The sequence below is a fragment of the Ailuropoda melanoleuca genome, chromosome 5 (genome assembly GCF_002007445.2).
Source record: "Ailuropoda melanoleuca isolate Jingjing chromosome 5, ASM200744v2, whole genome shotgun sequence".
Classification (NCBI taxonomy): domain Eukaryota; kingdom Metazoa; phylum Chordata; class Mammalia; order Carnivora; family Ursidae; genus Ailuropoda; species Ailuropoda melanoleuca.
Window position 1 is genome coordinate 81061987 of NC_048222.1, and position 14010 is coordinate 81075996.

General features: G+C 49.6%; 1 protein-coding gene across 4 annotated transcripts in view; it reads left to right on the plus strand.

Annotated features, from left to right (window-relative positions):
* The window catches only part of MSRA (methionine sulfoxide reductase A), a 426011-nt gene extending 412569 nt beyond the window's left edge, over positions 1 to 13442 (plus strand). For all 4 annotated transcript variants that reach the window (XM_002918865.4, XM_019799298.2, XM_011224521.3 and 1 more), the window contains one exon: positions 12691 to 13442. In XM_002918865.4, coding sequence (XP_002918911.1) covers positions 12691 to 12855 — 165 coding nt within the window. In that variant the 3' untranslated portion in view covers positions 12856 to 13442. The remainder of the gene's footprint in view (positions 1 to 12690) is intronic.
* Positions 13443 to 14010: the final 568 nt, after the last annotated feature.

Here is a 14010-nt window from a genome sequence, read left to right on the forward strand (position 1 = left end):
CATGCAGCCCAGCCCAATCCAGCCTGGTGTGGCTCCATCTTTCAAGGCATGAAATAGAAAAGAAGGAAGGACCCAATTTCTCTTGCACCCAGCAAATGAGGCTTGGAATTTGTAGGGTATGGGGAGGTAAAAGATAACAGCTAAGTAATGGAAAAATAAGCAATAGCTATCTCCTTCCCCAGTGTCCCTACCTTGGCTCAATTGTTCTTCGAGACATCGCTGCAGGCCAGCAGGTGAACCTCAGAGGCACCTGCCAGCTTTGCCTGGGTTCAAGTGGTTCCTTTAATCTTGTAAAGTGCTTCTGCATGTGACTGTGATTGCAGGGCAGAGGATGAGCAGAGAGCATGTACTGAGTCACCTTAAATGGGAGCAACGAGAGAAAAGGACCATAACCTCGATGCCTCCCAAGGACACTCCCCTATCTGCTTTCATCTCTTCCTGCTATTCCGGTCCCTCTCTGCTTTCCCACCCCTCCTGCCAGGCCTTTCAGCCAATTCCCAATTTGACATCCTCCCCCTTCAGGTCCCACCTTCCCAGCTGGATGAATCTTTCCTTCCTCCATGTATTCTAGCACAGTTCCTCTTCCTGGCAGAATCCTGACCTCCTGACAGATGGACAGTGGTCCTCTTTGCTCCCCAGCACGTGGGCGTGGCTCCCATTTTGTCCCATTTTCGCTGTCCTGCCACACCCACAGGCAGTCACATCCTTACCATACAACCCAACTCCATCTCCAAGCCACAGACTCATCGCAGGGTTTGTCTTCTTCAGCTTACACCGCCCGCCAGTGCCTAGTGTGGTACCTGCCACATGGTAGGCACTTATGCTGTGATGGCTCACATACCTGTCATTGCCCCACTCTGGGGACGGCTGCCCCGGGCCACCTGTACATGCCCCACGCCCAGCACCATCCATGGCACATAGTAAGTGCCCCACACTGATTGCTGAAGTCGGTTAATTAAGTGGAGCTGGAGAGTTAAAAACGTATTTTCAGAGAAGTGACTGGCCTACACGGAGCTCTGCCTGCCTTCCATGGTGCTTCAGCATCATACCCCACCCCAGGGAAAACCAGGCACCTGTAATAGAGGGATTAGAATATTCTGTGCAGGGACTCTGCTCCGGATTGCCATTGCTCTTGTGCCAAGAGCCAGGGTGTTGGAGCCATTGCTTGGCTGGAGTTGGGCTGGCCACTGGCTGAAGGGGAAAAGCTCATGCTGGCACTGGACAGCTTCTGGCCAGAAGCAACATAGGTCCCACCCAATCACGGCCTGACCAAAGCTGGTCACATGGGCAACCTGACTGCCAGAGGGAGGGCCAGGGATGTTGATGACCACTAATAGAGTCTGCCATGCTTGTCCCCTAGGACACAGCTTCTCAAATTCTAACGTGCACATGGATCACTTGGAGATAGTTTTAAAATGCAGATCCTGATTCAATAGGTCTGGAGGAAAGGCCAGATTCTGCATTTCTTTTTCTTTTTTTCTTTTTCTTTTTTAAGATATTATTTATTTATTTGATAGACAGTGAGAGAGGGAACACAAGCAGGGGGAGTGGGAGAGGGAGAAGCAGGCTCCCCACTGAGCAGGGAGCCCAATGTAGGGCTCAATCCCAGGACCCTCGGATCATGACCTGAGCCAAAGGCAGATGCTTAACGACTGAGCCACCCAGGTGCCCCAAGATTCTGCATTTCTGACAAGCTGCTGGCCCATCGTCCACTCTCGGAGGAGCAAGAGTAAAGCTTTGAATCCTTACTGGCCAAATTGAACTCTCTCTGTCTTCCCTTTCTCAGCAGAGGCTTGTAGCTCTGTCATTTTGTGTTGCAGTAGCGTTGCTGGTTAGAAGACACTTGTGATTTACCTTGAGGGTGAGGGGGATACAGAGAAATTTCTAAGGAAAGCCATTAACTGCTCCACAAAACTGTGGAGTCCAGGGAAGGACAGAGCACAGAGATGCTGTAGCTGTTTGAAGAAGGCCAAACTCATTTCAGCTAGAGGCCACTATTTGCATAAGGAAGCTTTGTAAATGGATCAAATTAGAACTAATTATGTCACCTTTCTATGTTGCCTCCTTAGTTTCACAGGAAGGGTCAGTGCAGCCCTGATTGGACCTCATGAAGGCTCTAGCCCCCCTGAGCACTCACCTTGTCAATGTCACATCCTTGTTCTGCGAGCCCTGACTTGTCCCCCTTGCATGTGGTAACAGTCACTGATGGACTCACAGGTGGAGCCTGGAGCTCCTTTTCTTTCGGGGGTCCTCTGTGGTGTGGAACATGGGGAGCCTGGCTCTCTCCTCCTTGTGGCCCGACTGCTATGGGCAGGGGCCAACGGCTCCCTGCACACCTGCCGTTTGGTGGGTGCTCTTGTGCTCTCCTGAACCGGAAACCCATGAGTCCCTGCTCAGCTTGGAATAGATGGTGTTTTTCTTTCTAGTGGTTTTATTTAAAAGCCATGCCAGTCATTTTGCATCCCTTCCCAGTAGTTTTGATTGATGGCAATCTGGTCAGCTAAAAGCTGCCAATGGAATAAAACTGCTGACTTGGGCATTGGCATTGACGGAGCTTGTTAAGCCTGCACGGGGTGTGTGTGTGTGTGTGTGTGTGTCTGTGTGTGTGTGCACGCAGGATGGAAACATAGCATGGGATCTGATGGAATTAGATCTGGAAGGAACTGAAGGGGGTCTCTCAGTTCAGAAAGGGAAAGCGGGAACCAAGGAGGGGGCTATGCCTCGCCTATGCTCCCTGCTGCCACTAGAGGGCAGAGTGAGGAACAGAATCCAGGTCTTGCATTTGCTTGGATCAGACTTAATGAGGCTTTAAAAAATATGAATCGAATGAGGTTTGAACTGCAGTTACCTTCCTCCTTTCCTGGTGACCTTCTCATTAGCAACACAGCCATTTCTCAGTGGGCCTTCAAACTATGATTGAAATTAAGGACATCTGTCTTGAAAATGTTCATTGCTGATTGGATATGCTGGCATGTTTCTAGAACCCTGTGGATGCGGAATGGGCAGGTTCCATGACAACTTTGAACTTGTTGGCCCCATCGAAAGGTTCTGAATATGGGGCTCATGGGTCGACTCCAGAGGGTCATAGAATCCTGCAAAATTATAAGCAAATATTTGATTGTGAGTTTATGTGGAAAGAGTGTCCATAGTGTTTATTAGATTCCCAAGCGAATCCATGACCCTTTAAGATGTTAAGAACCACTACCACAGATTTAAGGTTTTTTTTACAGTGATACATTTTCTAAAAAGCAAAAGGTATCTATAGATTATTCCGTCTAAGGTGGAGTTGAAGGTATATCACACAGCATCCTCATGGGCACTCATATACACATGCATATGTGTGCACACTCACATGGCTAAGTGTGCACACACACCTCTCCCACACACATGTGCACATACACACATGTGTTAGTGTCTCTAGAACCAAAGTCCTCTCCTCCCTCCCTGCCCTGATGTGTAGAATTCCAACAGAAGGTTCTTGGTGGGTTCATATTGACTGTTTCTATGTCAGACATGCTGCAGAGCAGTGCAGACTCAGCTGTCTGGGGTCTCACGTCCCCTACATTTCCAAATTCAGGGGACAGTATGTATGTGGGAAGGAACGTGGAATCCAGAGCTGGACAGACCTGTATTCTTGTCCCAGACTCGCAACGAACACTCTGAGCACATGAACATGAGTGTGGGCTTTAACTTCTTTGAGTTTCCTTGTGGGTAGAGTCAGATTAATGGTCTCCCCACCCTGTAGGACTGTTGGCATGATGAAATAAGAAAATGAGAGAAAAAGCAGCCTACAGCTTACACCTGGCCCGCTAGAGAGGTCCTACAAACTCCTCTGACCTCCATCAGAAAATCAATATGGAGCCTGACACTTAAAACGCACACCGCTTTGCTGACACTTTGAGTTGGTCTCCTGCCATCTCTTGGAATCGGGGGTGATGATTGGGAAGTTTGTGACATTTGCTATTTGGAGGGCATCTGTCCTTCTGAGCAGATGGGAGGCAGGCAACCCCAGCTCTCTCCCTGTTCGGTGACCTTTGAGGAGCTCTCTGTGTTGGTTTTCCGTCTTGGGAATGCAGTCATTGGTACATGTGCTGGGACAAGAAGAGGAGTAACCAAACCGCATGTTTGGAGCGAGTCTTTTCACTGTTGTACTCCTCGGACCCTTCTTTGGAGGAGTTCAACATCCTAACAGGAGGCTGCTGATACAAGCAGGCCAGGAAGTGTCTAAGTCACTGTTGTGGGATGTGCTTGTCATGCAGCAAAGTACAGTATTGGACAGCTAAGAAGGCAATGGGAGGCGACCCAGGTTTCACTGATGAATGAATGAGTGGATAGACAAAATGTGGTCCGTGCTTACAAAGGCATATTATTCGGCCTTAAAAAGGAAGGAAGTCCTGACAGAGGCTACAACATGGATGAACCTTGAGGACAAGACGCTGAGGGAAAGAAGCCAGTCACACGAAGACAAATACTGTGTGATTCCCCTCACATGAGGTAACGAGAGTAATCCGATTCATAGAGACAGAAAGTAAGGTGGGGCTGCCAGGGGCTATGGGGTGGAGGAATGGATGGTTATTGTTTAATGGGCGAAGAGTTTTAGTTTTGCAAGATGAACACTTCTAGAGATTAGTTGCACAGCAACATGAATGTTCTTAGCACCTAAAAATGGTTAAGATGGAAAATTTGAAGCCATGTGTATTTTACCGTGATTTAAAAAACAAAAGTCAATGAGATGACCTGAGAAATCTACATCACACATTCTGAGTTCCAGGGATGTGAGCAGGGTGGGGGGAGAGTATGATCCCAATATAGGATGACCCATGTTTAGAACTCTTTTGGAAATTTTGAAATGATACATGTCCCTCTCTAAGGGAAAGTTACGTCCTCATCTGGCCACCTGGGGCAGTGTGCTTGTTGTAATAATGGAAGCGGTCGGGAACCGGGGCTCTAGTCCTATCTCTGCAGCTTACTGGCGAGTGGCTTTAGCCAAGCCTTCTCTCTCCCTGGCTTCACTGTCCTGCGCTGAGCATTAAGAAGAATTCCTCCCTCTTAGAGTTAGTGAAAGCCTCACATGGTCTAGAGCGTGTGAGGAAGCCCTTTGGAGACACTGCAGCTCAGGATGAATGCAAGGGTTTGGGATTAGTGCTGGGCTCTCTGCCTTGATCTGTTAACCTGATCTGCCTTGATCTCCCAACCAGATCCTGATGCTCCACCATAGCCCGTGTTGCCGTGACCGCCAGGCTGTGCTCTTGCAGGGTGGTCGAAGAGTCATTTCCATGCAATATGTTGAGTATACTCAGGCACTCAGAAAACCTCAGTGAAGCTAATAATAAGCTTGTTAGCAGGTTGCAGTAAGCAGAATGGTCACGTGTTCATTAATTTTATTAAAAGAAAGGCTTCCTGCCTGCAGCTCTGGAAAGATGGGTGAGGCCCAGGGCCCTCCTGTTGGCAGAACATCTGTAAGGGAATGGCCTGGCAACTTCCTCGGGCATTTGTGGTGTTTGGCAGGGGTGATGGGGGCTGGAGACAACTGTTTGGGGGTGGGGGTGGGAGCTCTGCCATAGCTTAGAGATGAGCACCTCTTTTTCTTGCCCCTCAGAGGTCAACTGCACAGCTAGCTGTAGAAACAGGGAGTGCAGGGTGGATATATGTGGAGACCTATTTTAGGAGGGCAGAGTGGGTGGGCTAGCTTTCCTCCAGCATGGGGGCTGAGGGCAAAGGAAGCCAGTGCTGTCATGTAGTTAAAATATGCCAGAATGCTATGTGCTTTCTGTGCCTTTTCGGAATCCTCCCCATAGCAGCAGGCTAGGTATTGTGCTCTCAAATAGAAAAGCTGCTTCTAGGAAGAACAGGATATAAAAATAAGGGCACAGGGGACTTGACTTTCTGGGGCCATTAAAGAAAGGCAAAGTAAGAATCTGTGAGAAAAGCATGACTGGTCAATTTTATCAGGTGATCTTCCAGAGATTTCCTGATCCAGGTGTCACACAGGTGTAGGTTGGGTCCCACTTCCCTCCAAAAAAATCAGCAAGAAAAATAATTGCCACAAACAAGAAGATTTGGATAATTATATTGGATAATATATTTGGATAATTATATTGGAGTCCATAAGAGTAAGAGACAGAAAAATGAGGGGTAGGGGAGTCAGACCCAGATCATTTCTTCCTCTGGTCCTGGTTGAGGAACTCAGTAGAGGTGAGCATGCAGGGCTGGCTTTCTGTGTGGCAGTGGGGACTGAGCCCTAGAGCCTGGGGAGGGGAAGGACTAGTTGAGCCCTGGGGTTTGGCCAGTGAGAGAGTGGTTTCCTGGCAGCATTATAGTGGAGTTTTAATTTTTTTTCTGTATTTGAGTATAGTGGGCACACAATGTTCCATTAGTTTCAAGTGTAAGACATAGTGATTCAATAAGTGTATGCATTCCACTGTGCTGATCACAAGTGTGGCTGCCGTCTATCACCATACAGGCTATTAGAGTAGCACTGACTGTATTCCCTATGCTGTGCATTTCATCCCTGTGCCTTGCTCATTCCCTAACTGCACGCCTACATCTCTCACACCCCTTCACCCATTTAAGCCAGCCTCCCCACCCCCCTCCCCTCTGGTAGCCATCAGTTTGTTCCCTGGGTCTATAGGTCTGATTCTGGTTTTTATTTGTGTATTCATTTGTTTTTCTTAAATTGTACATATGAATGAAATCATGTGATATTTCTCTTTCTCTGACTTATTTCAGAGAAATAAGGTCCATCCATGTGCTCACAAATGGCATGAACTCATCTTTTTTATGGCTGCATAATACTCCAGTGTGTGTGTGTGTGTGTGTGTGTGTGTGTGTGTGTGTGTGTACCACATCTTCCTTCTTCATTCGTCTGTTGATGGACACTTAGGTTGCTTCCATATCTTAACTATTGTAAATAATGCTACAATAAACATAGGGGTGCATATATCTTTCAGTGTTTTGGTTTTCTTATCAGATAGTGGCATTATCAGATCATCTAGTATTTCTAGTTTTAATTTTTTGAGGAACTTCCCTACTGTTTTCTACATTAACTGTACCAATTTACATTCCTACCAGCAGTGCAGGAGGGAATTCCTTTTTCTCTACATCGTTGTCAACATTTGTTATTTCTTGTCTTTTTTATTTTAGCCATTCTGACAAGTATAAGGAGCTATTTCATTGTGGTTTTGACTTGAACCTCCCTAATGATGAGTGGTGTTGAGCATCTTTTCATGTGTGTGTTGACCATCTGTATGTCTTCTTTGGAGAAATGTCTGTTCATGTCTTCTGCCCGTTTTTAAATTGGATAATTTGTTTTTATGGTGTTGAGTTGCAGAAGTTCTTTATCTATTTTGGATATGAACCCCTTATGAAACCAGGCCACTTTCTAACACTATACAAAAAAAGAAACTCAAAATAGATAGAAGACCTAAATGTGAGGTGTGAAACCATAGTAGAGGCTTGAGCCAACCTGGTGGTCACTTCGACCAGGCAAGACCCTGATGGCCGCATTCAGTGCCCACACCACAGGGTGTCTCTCTAGAGTCCAAAGGAAGAGCACAGGCTTCTGGGGGGTGTCAGCCTGGTGCTGGACGCAGGGCTCTGTAGCCTGGGGGCCCCTTGGGGATTCAAGCTACTGGGACTTCAGGCCAGAGCATTTGCTGCAGCTGCTTTCAGCTCTCTATCTGCTGTGATTTTCCTATGGGCAACACACTTTCATGGGTACGGCCTCCTTTTTAGAAGATACCAGAAAACTTTGTAGGTGAGTTGATTCATCATTTCTATCATTGGGAACGGTGCACCGTCAGCGTGGGCCCCCCTCATAGACAGTGGAAGAGACCACACAGGTTGGAGCTTATGTGCTACCCCAATTTAGCTCTCCTCACACTCCCTTCCCTCCCATTGCAGTGGGCGAGAGAGCCGTAGTGACGCTGGGGTTGGGATAGCCCTCCAGCTGCCCTAATTCATGGAGGAAAAGTAAGTTTCTCAGAAACATTGATACATCAGCCATTATTAGCCGCCCATTATTTAGGACACCCCCATAACTGATTGGGGCACCTGGTGCCAACGATGATATAGGAGAAGACTGAGGTGCACCCCACCAGCCCCTGCACAGCTTGTGCATGGAGCCAGATGGACCAGTGGACTTTGGGGGCCAGAGGGATCATCTGTAACCCAGTCTTCATCTCTCACTTCCTGCTGTTCCTCCATCTCCCCCATTCCCCCCCCCCACCAGAAGAGTGAACGGGCTTTTTAGGAGCTGTCAGAGATGCTGAGGTCATCCTTCTAGGCAAGATGATCGGTCCTCCCTGCATGGACACAGCCGCTGCAATGCCACAGTCTAAAGACTAAACCTACCTATGGAATTGGCCAGGTGTCTGTGACGAGGAGAGTGACAGCCTGAGCTCCCTGGTCCCCAAGCTCCCTCTTGATGTTCCTTCCCAGGTCCCCAGGGAGGTGCTTGGGCTTGAGGCAGCAGCAGGGCCCTAAGTAGAAGCCCCTAAGGTGAAGAGAATCCCCCAAAGATCCCCAAGACTCCACTGGTTTTTTTTTAATTCATTCATTCATTTATTCTGTATGAAGCACTGAGATGAGGTAGAGGAAGACAGTGCATACTCTCAAGGAGCACGAGGTCTGGTATGCGTGTTGCCAGAACGGAGAGGGAGTGGCTTAAAGAAACAAAGGGCAATTGTAGTACAATGTCGTAAGTGCTAAAAGGGACAGTACTTCTGTGGGAGACTAGAAGCTGAAATCACTTCTGCTTTATGGACTCAGGAGGGGTTTTATAGAGGTGGGGACATCTGATCTCGGTGCTGAGAGATGGGTAGGAGCTCATGTGATAGGGCAGAGAAAAAAAGAGCATTCCAAGGAGGTTGTGTGCAAGGGAATGCAATGTTCAGGAAATGTGTGAAGTTTAACATGACCCACAAAAACAGTTCTCAGAGAGGAAGGGGAAGGAAAGAGTCAGAAAAAGATGAGGGACATGAGGCTGAGGGGTTGGAGCATGGAAGGCCCAGAGGGTTCTACTAAGGGATCGGGAAAGGCTTTCCTGTCTCATTTAAGGAGGTGCCATTACCAGCACACGCTCTCGCAGCTTCTGCGGGCAATAACCCGTTCCGGTCTCAACCGAGTCCTGTTCTTTATTACCCTGTAGCTGAAACAGTGCAGTGGAAGGGCTGGAATGAAAGAGCAAAGAGGACTGGCAAAGCTGACCGGCACCGACCAGGTCTGAAACAGGCCTCCGGAGCCCCCGGCACTGTGTGCAGCCGTGTGTGTCTCGTGAGACCTCTCCAGGAAACAGGCCTGGGAGGGCTGAGGAGACTGACCTGCCCCCGCAGCCTTGTGTGGGAGAAAGCAGAGGTGGGGGATGTAAGGAAGGAGGAAAACCAGACACTGGTTAGGATTTTTGGGTGCCTACTCCCTCTGCTTTTACACCCAGTTTCTTTCATGTTTTTCCCCCCTCCCCAGTTTTAGAACAAGGGTTAAGGACAGCCACAGCCCTGTGCTCAGGGATGGCCTCAGCCTAGAGATTGGCCAGCCCAGTGCGGAGGGGGCGATGTTGACCCCAGGCCTGGTGGTTCCAGCAGGTGTCTCCCACCCCAACAAGAATGAGCCAGAATGTCCCAGCTTAACAGGAGGTGCAGGAGGGCAGCCTGGAGCTGTCTTCTGTGGGTTTTTGTCACTGTTTATTCTTGTTTTTTCCTGATCTCAAATAAAAGTGAAGTGTCTGCCATCTTGTGGCAGAGACTGGGTACTGCCTGGGCCCCCCACAGTCTCCTTCCCACTACTCCCCAAAAGGGATGCTGCCCTGCTGTGGTGAGAGTTGGTATGGAGAGGAGGAGGGAGCCTGGACAGTAGTGCTCGCTGGCACTGGCCTCTCTGCCTCAGTGAAGAAGCTTCTGGAATCAGTGGCTGTGAACTCCGGGGCCTCAGGAAGGCCATCCTTGGTCCTACAAGGAGGATGGCCATTTGTGAAAGATAAATAGGGTGAGTCATGTGTGAGGAGGTCACCCTCAGAGAGGACAGAGCCTGGATGGGGATGAGGCGAGTGAGTGGAGACCCTGGCCGACCCGGGAGCTGGGTCCTGGCCCTGAGAGCAAGGGACAGAGAAGGGGGCAGAGGATCTCGACAGCAGGCAAGCTCCTGAGCAGTATGGCCAGAGCCAGGAAGCTTTCAAGGTCCACGTATGAGGTCCCATCAGAATATGGAAGACCCATGTCAGCCTGCATGCGGTGTCTCAGGTAAGAACCAGAGGGGAGCGTCTCTCCGTACACGGTGTCTGAGACAGTGTGAGTGGATGAGCTCTCTGAGGGCAATCCCAGGTGCACATGATTTCTGGGCTCCTGACCAGTGAGGGTGTCAGCTCCACTTGTAAAGCTAGGCCCCTTTTATTTGGTATTTGAATACAGCTACAAGAAACAGATGATTTTAAATCAGTCCTAGAAGTTCCCTGCCTCTCTCAACTCGGGCCAGGAAAGTCAAGTCGTGACCTTCCATCCTTTTCTTTCTACGAGCTCTCGAGTGCTGCCTGAAGCAGAGAGCGCACCACACGGACCTCGTGCTTTATCACCAGAATAGTCCACTGTTCACCAGAATAGTCCACCGCCACAGCCTCCTAGGGTCCCGAAGCCTTCCAGCAGTGGACGCTTCTTCAGGGGCAGATACTAGCCATAATTTAAGTAAGTGCTGACTACACCCCATGGGCACTGACCCGTTCCCCACTCCCAGTGAGGCCATTTCTAACTCTGAATCTGACCAGAACACTGAACCATTCCAGATTCGCATCCTCACTGAGGGTTCTGGAACCTACTGCTGTGTTAGCTCGAGTTGAGTCACGGAAACAGAGCATTCAAGGTATTTCAACCAGGAGGGTGGATTTCACAAAGGGAATTGAGGCTTCCAGAATCATTAGAAAGGCTGTCTGAGGGAAGGTCAGGGGAAAACGCCACTGCATTTCGGGATACCAAGAAGGTATAGAAACTGCTAGAAATCCTTGCTGGTGACTCTGCCTGAAGCACGAGTGTCCATGATTGCCAGGAAGAGTTGGCAGAGTTGCAGTCTGTTCTTTGGAGACACCTGTGCCCATCCTCATGGCTGCACCTTGCGAATAATGGCCTCTCTTCTGCCAAATTTCCTGTGTGCTTCTCTCGTCGGTGAGATCTGAGCTGGAGTGCCGCTGGCTGTAGAATCTGGGAAATGTAGTTTCCAAGCTTCCAGCTTCTGCACTATCAGGAGGAGCCGAGAGTGTCAGGGATCAAGACACAATCTCTGACACGCGCTTTTAAATACGGATGATAATAATAGTACTTCCTTCATATGGCTGTTGTGAGGCTAAAATTAACACTGTGAAGTCTTCGCACAGAGTGCGGCATATGGTAAGCCCTCGATAATTGCTCGTTTACAAAAAATTGTCAAAACTGAAGTCAGAATGGTTCCTTGTTCTCATTTCTAACCGCTGTAAGGAAACTGGCTGCTTCCGAGCGGTGGGGTCCAATCGCCTGCTTTGGCGAGGATCCTGTCCGTTACCATCCTGGAACTATGTGGCTTCAGATCCTCAGTCTGCCTCATTATCGCTCAGAGGGCTGCATGGAGACTCAGGAAGAAGGGGAAAGTTCTTGGGAAAAACAGCAATAGTGCATCATGCTGAATGTTAATACTGGAGTCCCCCTGCTCTGCAGAGGGGAGGACTCCATCTCAAATGGACTGACAGTCAAAGACCAGCCAGATCCCTCATGGGAGCGCAAGTCGGGCCTCTGCCTTGAACTTCTGGACCAAATGGAATCCGCAAACCCAGGATCGAGTCTCTGTAGCCTTGTGCCCAAATGCTCCGAGCAGCCTGCAACAAGAAAGAATTAGGGCACAGCTGAAATCCAAAAGGGAAAGGGAACGGGCTAAGATCCATGGGGAACAATGTCTATTTCTTAATCTGTCTCCTGCCCCAAATAGCTCTGCTCTCCTCCCCCACTTGTGTTTATCTGTCTGTTTCTTTCCCTGGCAGCAGATGCCACCAGGCCTTAAACTAGGTCACAAAGGGTAGTGATGAGCCCACAAAGGCCCTCAGGCCATGTTCTCCCCTGAGCTCAGTCCCCAGGCTCCTGGGTCTGGAGTGGCAGAGCACAGACCCAGATGACCCTCTGCTCTCCAAGGCATCCTGGCAGGGCCCGTGCTCCCTAGAACCACAGCGAGTGGGGGTTCCTCGGTCCCGCCTGTGAGTGGGCAGGGGGCCTGTTGTGAGGTGGCAGCAGAGGGCACAGCACTGGGCTGGGCCACAGCCCTCCCTGTCCCATCCTGCTCCTGCCCCTCCATCCCCTCCTATCGCAGCCCTGCTCCAGTGCCCTCAGGGAGGCCCATTCTTCCCAGGGCAGCCAGGGAGCCACAGGGCCCTGCTGTTTCCCCTGGGAAGCCCTGGGCCTTCCACACAGACCCACAGGGCCCAAAGCAGGGCTCCCAGCCTGCTCCAGGAGTGCAAATTACAGAGTCCGGAACCTGGATTTCAGGCCCCAGTTACCTGAGGCACCAGGCGGTAGGAGCTTGCCCAGAATAACCCAGCTGGGAAGCGGCAGAGCCCGCGCCCACAAGGACCCACTGCACACCCCAAGCCAGCCATGTCTTCCTCCCTCACGGCCGGACCTCCCATCCTGATCCTTCAGACCCTCTGCCCGGCACCCAGTCCTCATGGCGCCTTTCTCTCCGCAGGTTCTTTCGCAGCACGGCTATGGCCCGATCACGACCGACATCCGGGAGGGACAGACCTTCTACTACGCGGAGGATTACCACCAGCAGTACCTGAGCAAGAACCCCGACGGGTACTGCGGCCTCGGGGGCACTGGAGTGTCCTGTCCACTGGGAGTTAAAAAGTAATTTCTCCCCATATGGTCAGCCTTTGAAGTCACAGCCAAAATGCTTTCAACAAATTGGGCAATGCTTTTGTGGTTCAGGTCAGTGGCTTTTTGAAGTGCACAAAGCACAGAGGCATTCAGGAAAATCTGGTTTAATGAGGTCTAATCACATGAAATGCAATGGCAAGTTGATAACATGCAGTTTATCTTGTACTAAGTCATGGTGGGATTTGATCGCTTGGGGTCTGAATGAGGATAATGAATAATCTGCCCCCCCTTCTTGGGCCTGGGTGCCTGCCGCGGAAGCTGAGGAAGGAAGCCGGGGGATTGTCAGAGAGGGTAAGGCAATTTGGACATGGGAACTGTGCCCTGTCCCACCTCGCATGCCCTCCTGCCCTCCAGTGCCTTAAAATCTGCAAACGTTTATAGCCTCAATGAATCATTCACTGCAATACTTTGCTCTGCTGATCCTAGATGTGCAAGGGGCTTTCTCTCCTTTTCAGCCCTCCTGGGACAGAGAAAAGATGTGAGTTAGCTTCGTGAAGTCTAATGCTTTGCTTACAGCTACGGGAAATTCTTGTTCTAATAAAGTCCGCAGTCTAATACAAACTGCCTCTTGTCTCATCTTTTACTTTTTAGGCAGGATATTTCTAAGTATTGTAAGATAAAAGTCTCACAATGACTTTCCCCCAAATGGAAAAGATGATTGAAATTTTTGTAAACCAGGTACACCTCTGGCTCCTGGCAACTCTGGTGATACTAGCTGTTTTCCACACGCCTGTGACAGCGGCCATGTCACATGCTCTTCTAATTAGAACAGACACATGCAATCCCTGCCCTTAAGAGTCTTTATATTCAAGACAGGGGGTGGGAACATAAGCAGTCAACACGCAATCATATGAACAAGTAAGATAATCACAGGTCCGGACTGGTGATGTGAAGATAATGGATAGGATAGGGTAGGTTGTGTCTAGGGCCTGGGGAGTTACCTACAGAGAGGTTTGGGCTACAGTGGTCAGGGAAGGCCTCTGGGGGATGGAGAAACAAGTTAACTGAATGATGCAAATGAGAAATACAAACATCAGGGAGGAGAGCAGAGCTTTGGGGGCAGGAGACGATATGAAATACATTGTTCCCCATGGATTTAGCATGTTTCTTTTCCTTCTTGGATTTCCTC